The sequence below is a fragment of the Rhinolophus sinicus genome, chromosome 14, assembly GCF_057876585.1.
Source record: "Rhinolophus sinicus isolate RSI-liver-muscle chromosome 14, RSI-T2T, whole genome shotgun sequence".
Classification (NCBI taxonomy): domain Eukaryota; kingdom Metazoa; phylum Chordata; class Mammalia; order Chiroptera; family Rhinolophidae; genus Rhinolophus; species Rhinolophus sinicus.
This window is the reverse complement of record NC_142514.1, coordinates 176,087,865-176,094,929: the sequence shown is the minus strand read 5'-3', so window position 1 is coordinate 176,094,929 and position 7,065 is coordinate 176,087,865. Positions and strand designations below refer to the sequence as shown.

General features: G+C 37.0%; 1 protein-coding gene across 1 annotated transcript; it reads right to left on the bottom strand.

The window, feature by feature from the left end:
* Nucleotides 1-858: 858 nt before the first annotated feature.
* Nucleotides 859-1,764, bottom strand: LOC148755898 (olfactory receptor 4C3D-like). The gene has a single exon (XM_088789889.1). It carries the CDS (start codon nucleotides 1,762-1,764, stop codon nucleotides 859-861), a length of 906 nt encoding a protein of 301 aa, XP_088646015.1.
* Nucleotides 1,765-7,065: the final 5,301 nt, after the last annotated feature.

Sequence of the window (7,065 nt, the reverse complement as noted above, 5' to 3'; positions counted from 1 at the left end):
GAAATATAAATATGTCACAGGCAACTGTGTTTTATCTAAAAGAAAGTAGGACCGCAATTTGGAAGACCTGGATTCAAATTTTGTAGCTGAAACTCTTAGATGTGTGAACTCAAACAAGTAAATTAGAAAACAAAATCCCTTGTCTTCAATTTTCTTCTCTGTAAAATAAGGATAGTATTGGAACTACAAACTTAGTACATAGATACATCACCTACAAATAAATCATACGTACAGAGCAACAGCTTTGGAACCTAACCATAGGCCTTTTTGTTGAGATCAAGTAAAAGAATGTTTACCCTTGTCACTTCAAATAGTTCCTCAAGTCTTTGTATGGAAAAATAAAAAGCTTCCTTTATATTCAAGAAAAACTGTGAGCCATAGGACATTTAATAAAATAATACCAAGTTAAAAGTAATTTAAAGTTTCTAGCTTATTATTTTTGTGCCAAGAAAATAAAAATTGAGATAGATTATGAATTATTTTTTCCTTTTGTGGGGGGGGTCTCTCTTTTTGCTTTGGGCAGATTCATAATGCTCCCAAAAAAAAAACTCATTAGTGATTTTCCCATTCCCCAGCTGCCGCTTACCCATATATCTAAGAATTTTTATTCTCATTTTTGCTCTACCACAAGATAATGAAAAATAAAAGAAGTTCTGAGACCAAAGTCCTATGAAAAAGCCAATTTCAGCCAAGTAACACATATGTATGAGGAGTTTAGTAAAGGATCAGGGAGACACTGGAGAAACACATATTCTGGACTCATCAAACTATGGATTTATGGTTGTTCTTTCCATTGTGTATCCTGACTATGTGTATGTATCTGCATATGCATGTATGTATATCACTACATTCTTGGCATTATGAACAGCCTGTTACTCTCCTCTTCAACAAACTCCTCATGGCATTTTTCACCTCTGTGTTTCTCACTGTGTAAATGATAGGATTAAACATGGGAGTGAGGATTGCAAAGAACACAGTCACCAACTTGTCCACAGGGTAGGTGACCACAGGACGCATGTAGGTGAATATGCAAGGCACAAAAAAGAGTACAACTACGGTAAAGTGGGAGCCACATGTAGAGAGGGCTTTGCGCCGTCCTTCAGTGCCGTGGGACTTCAGGGAGCTCAGGATGACTACGTAGGAGACGAGCAGCATGGAAAAAATGAGCAAACACATGGCCCCACTGTTGGCCGCCACTACCATTCCGAGCCTATAGGTGTCGCTGCAGGCAAGTTTCAGCAGTGGAAAGAGATCACACATGAAGTGGTCAATGACATTGGGACCACAGAAGGGCAAGTGGACTATGAAAAGAATCTGTACAGTGGCATGCAGGAGGCGGCAGAGCCCCTGTCGCATGATGGTCATGTAGTGCAGGGGCTTGCAGATGGCCACATAGCGATCGTAGGCCATGACAATGAGGGGGAGGATCTCTGACCCTCCCAGGAAGTGCTCCACAAAGAGCTGAGTTAGGCAGCTACCCCAGGAGATGGTTCTCCTCTGGTACAGCAGGTCGATGATCATTTTGGGGGTGGTGACAGAAGTGTAAGAGGCATCTATGAAAGACAAGTATGTGAGAAAGAAGTACATGGGAGCCAAAAGTGTGGGGCTGAGGGAGATGGTAATGACAATGAGCAGATTGGCCAGCACAGTAAATAGGAAAATGAACAAAAAGACAATGAAGAGAACTTTCTGCAAGTGCGGATTCTGTGTGAGTCCCAAGAGAATAAATTCAGTCACATTGTTGGGAGGCGTGAGGCGATCCATTCAGGACGTATTAATAACACCTTCCTGGGCCTAAGTTACCTACAAAGAGATAAAGAATGATACCTGTGAATCATGAAAGGATTGTAGTCTGAACTTCATAGTTCAGACACAGGATAGTCACTGTAACTGGGGAGCATGACCTTGGCACCCCTGACCCCAGTAATTGTTTCAATTCTTTCTCACTTCCTCCATAACGCTTTCCAACTCTTCAGACACCTAGTACCTGTTACCTATAAAACATCTATAGGGCAACGTTTCATGTATAATTTACTGAGATCTGGATTGAGATCTGGATTCTCCTTCTGGTTCTAATTCTCAGTGAAGTTGCTAAGTTATTTCAGCACCCCATGCTGACAAGCCCTCCTCTGTGTCTGTGAGCTTAAAAATTGTAACTCTCAGATGTATTTCATAAGCTGTAAAGTGCTGCATATAGTAAGAGTTATTTCCTCTTCCAGAAGAATTTGCATTTGAACTCATAGCTCTAACTGCAGAAGGAAAGATGTGGTTGATAAATATGTATCATAAGCAGACAGTTTGGAGAAATGTGTAAGTGGTTGGAGACACACCCTCCCTGGTACCTACCATAACACATATATAATCATGTGTGTTTCTCACTGTGCCTGTCCAGTACCTGGCATCATGTCTGCAGTGTCTGGCACCTATTGGGTGATGAATAAATGGTTGGTGAATTGCCATACTTCCTTCATCTCCACATGTAAGACTATGCATGCTTTCCCAGCCCACAAGCCTAGGAATTCCATCATTCTCATGTTGTTTATCATTACTCTCTACTTTATGAAAAACATAAATAAACTTTTGAGAGGAAGCTGCATTCCAGTGAATAGTTTCTGACACATTATATAGGGTAAGTATAAAAATATTAATTGCCTCTAGGAAAGAGTATGTTACTGAGGTACTTTACTTTCAGGATAATTACAGTGTTAATTAATATTTTTTATTCTTCAAAATTCTGTTCCAAATACAATTTTAACACAGTGACATGATATAAATTTACAGCTTCGGTAGGCTGGGATCAAAAAAAAACAAAAACTATTGGATAGGTGTTCAATACATGAGGATTTATCAAGCAAAGGAAGCCCTGTTTTCAAAGTTTTAAAAATAGAAATTTAATACACAGAATGGAAAGAAACAGTCTATAGATAAGATAAAGTACTATACATCTATACATAGGTACACTCACAAACACATATAAAATCTATTATTTCCTATAAATACTTATTACACATTTAGTTATTCAATATTTATTGCACATTTACTATGTAAATTAATGTATATTGGTCCATATGAAGTCATGAAAAGTGTACATGTTAAATGCCTTCAGTAATCCACCCCTCAACATTTTATAACCAAACAGCAGCAGCTCATCCACCCTGATATGAATGATCCTCCCTCCTCCTTTAAGGTTCTGCGATAGGCATTCTCATGCCTCCTCCTCCCACCCTCCCATCCTCCCACACCATCCATCAGCCATCATTCCTTGTTACAAGATAAGGCATTGTTAATAGAATGAGGACATTGGGGGACATAAATTTCCCGGAAGAAAGAAAAGAAAAAACAGAAATCTAACAAAATATATTCTGCAAAAATCATTTCTTTTCCTTTTAAAGGTAAATGGATAAAGAGCTTTATTTTTAATTACCCAAAATGAAAACCATACACATATGTGAAAACAAAGAGCAGCAGCCCCACCCTTACTCTGGAGAAAAGATACAATGTACACAGTAAGAGTAAGATAGAATCAATAAAAATGATTCAGAAATAACTATAAATAGAAATTACTTTGTCTTTTTCCTGTGACTTCACAATATTTCTGTCTAGGAATACACCATAAAGGAAAATATTTTAAAAAGACAAAACTCATTATGTACAAGTATGCTCAACGCAATTATTAAGAGCTGTGGAAAATTAGAAATTGCATGGAATGTCCAAAATTAGAGAAATGGGTAAGTAAAATGCAATGCATCTCCTTGAATAATGTATAGTTTTAACAGAGATATTTATAAAAATTTTTGCAATATACAAAAGTTCTTATGTTGTAATATTAAGTGGGGAAAATTTGGATGCAAATTTTGAATATATAATGTGATTCTAACTAACTTAAATACATATCAATAAAGAAAAAAGACCCCAAAACATGTTTAGTTCTTAGTTGGTAGTATTATACTCGGTTATATCTTTCCTGATGTTTGACATACTGAAGAAGATATTTAATTTCAGATTGGTGGGTTGAGGGGTGATTATATGATTTGTAAGATCCATTTAAACCCGAGATTCTATAATTATATGATTTTCTGGGGGGAAAAATCTCACCTATGAACTTGTCTGACATAGCTCCATGGCCAGGGCCCCAGGCAGCTGTTAGTACACCAAGAAAGTTGTAAAATGCCAACTAGCTCAGCTACAATAAGTGTCTTTGTTGACTTGTAAGTGGCCTCTTTGGCTAAGTCCTTTGTCTTGAGCCTTATAAGTGCTACCCCATATCCTATTTGCAGGCAAAGACGGTAAAGTTTCTTAGCTGTGGCTAATTAGACCTCACGGGGATTTCTCCATCATTAGCAGATCTTGCCAAGAACCCAATTATTTCACATAACTGCACATCAGAAGAGAACTTTTATAATGTTCATCTTTAATGTTTAACTCCCTCCTTAAGTCTACATAAAGACAAAAATGCCATGACAAGAAGAAAAAAGTTGACCACTTATGAATCTGGATATTTAATAACAAATGAGCTAAATATGGAGTTTGTATATTTTGGTATTGGATAAATTAAACATTTAGGTGGGTAAGTATTTGGCTTTTATTTTTCTCTTTATAATACTTTGTTTTTTAAATTGATCTACCATTCATGGTGATCATAATTTTTAAATATTACGAATGTATTATGAAGGTAGATTCAGTTGAATTTTCTGACAGACTTGATGTGGACGTGAAAAGAGTCAAACTTGCTTCAAAGTTTTTGGACTACATCACCTGAAGACAGTGTTGTCATTTACTGAGAAGATTTCAAGTCTAGATGCCACAACTAACACAGCCAACATTTGCTTGAGTGCTTACAAGTGCCAGACATACTTAATCTTTATATCAACGTCAAGTCAGATACTATTATTATCCTTATTTAACAGGTGAAATAACTAATGCTTAGAAAGAGTAAAGAAGTTGTTCGATGGAAGTCAGTAGGCTGGGCTGTGACCCCTGACTTACATTGAAATAAAGAGCAAAGGTGATTCTATAAAATGTGTTCAACCTCTGAAACTCTTGACTATTTTCTGCAAAACAAAGATAATTGGCTCAAAGAGTGGCAGTGAGAGTGAAGGGACTACTAGCTTAGTATTTGGCCCAAAGTTGATACAAAGTAGATAACTGGCAATCTCAGCTATTTTAATTCTTATTGAAATTGTTTTAAAAGTGTAGGTTAACATCATTGAAAATGTATGACATTTGACCATGACTATTAAAATTATGTTGTTTCTATTATGCCACTCAAAACAATGAATTATTAAAAACAATGAGAACATGATTGTCTATCATCTATCTGCATGGCTTTTAACCACCCAGCACACATTTTTTTCTTCCTTCTTTACCAAAGTAACTATTTGGAAGCTATTTAATACACATACACATACACACACACACACACACACACACACACAAGAATTATTAATTTTGGCACTAGGCAGATAGAGACAATGTTTGTTGCATATGATTACAGTTTTAACATGAATGTTAAACATATTCTGAGATAAAGAAATATATTTACGATAAGTGTTATTCACTGATACTCTTCCCTTCGAACCCATTTATTTCCACTTTATTGCTCAGCACCATCCCTCTTCCATAAAAAAAAAAAAAAAATGATCTCTACTTGTTCACTGCTCTCCATCCCCTTCTTATGTCTCTAGATTGTTCCCCTAGAGTTATCCTTTAATATATAACAGTAAATACTCAAGGAGTAAATCATATTTCTCCTCTATGAGTTCCAGAAAATATTCCTTCAGTCCCTTCTGAAGAAAGACTGGTGAGAACAACCTGAGTAGCCTCTAGGAGATGCAAAGCTATCCAGAGGTCCAGGAAATGTGAAGATCCTACTTTGCCCATCAGTGATGAATGTCATAGAATAGAAACCAGGGCAGTTACATTGCAAGAACTTTAACCAGCCTGCTTTGTCATCCTCCAGGCTGAAGAATAAGGGTATGTTAACAGGCAGTACCACCACAGATAAAATAAGGCAAGGAAACAAGTTTTTTCTATGTGAGTCTATGCGAACCAAAGAGAGAGATCCAGTTTTTTTCTTAAACAATGTTCTCTCTCTCGCAAACATGGTTGCCTTGGTCTCCTGGCTTGCTCTTGCAACAATATCATCTAAACATCCTGGAGAATTGATAGAGACATTATTAAATAAGATAGAGTTGCAGTATTATCACAACCAGATAAAATTCACTTGCTCCTTTTATGAAAAACACCGTATTTCTCAGAACCTTTTATTTACTCATTCATCTATTGATCCTTCATTTGCTCTACTGTCCAAACCTTCATTGATTTCCATACTAATTCAATAACCATTTACTAAGCCCCTCATGTAGAGAGTTTCCACATCCAGAGCTTTTTGAATGAAGGATTCAGCAGGTGTCCTTGAATAAGAACTCTGTGATGTCACCACAAACGGGCTGGAATGGGTTCTACAAAGAAGGATGCAGAGACATATGTCTGCTCTCAAAGAGCTCCTGGTCTGTGTTATGAAACACCAACTTTCTAATGAAAAAGAGAGAAAACTTGAAAAGTGTCACAGATGCACGGGATGTATGCAGAGAGACCACAGAAGCAAATGCAGATGCCCAGGATGACGTAGCCCTGGGTCAGGTCCTTGTGACTGGCATGTTGACTCAGACACTTCAACATTTTGCACTGAAGATAAAATCTCTACACTTAGTAGAGATTAGTATTCTAAATGCCTAATCTTGAAAGAACCACCTGAGTTTCCCCTCACTTCTGGAAGCAAAAGACTATTATTTCTTGTATAAAGAGATTAAAAATTTGGAAGCAATGAGGTTCCAATTCTTTTCTATATTTTACCAAGTAGGATCATCTCAACTCTTGCAGAGAGGAATTCCTTAGGTCTGATTGCTCTCAAATGTGATGCAAGAAGACACAGCTTCCACCAATAACCATATGTTTTAATAAATAGCCTCGCTCACACAATAACACACATGGAACAACTCAGAGCACCTCTCCCAGCCATGTTCTGCCTCATTAAGAACCAAACTACACATGAGTCTACTAAAC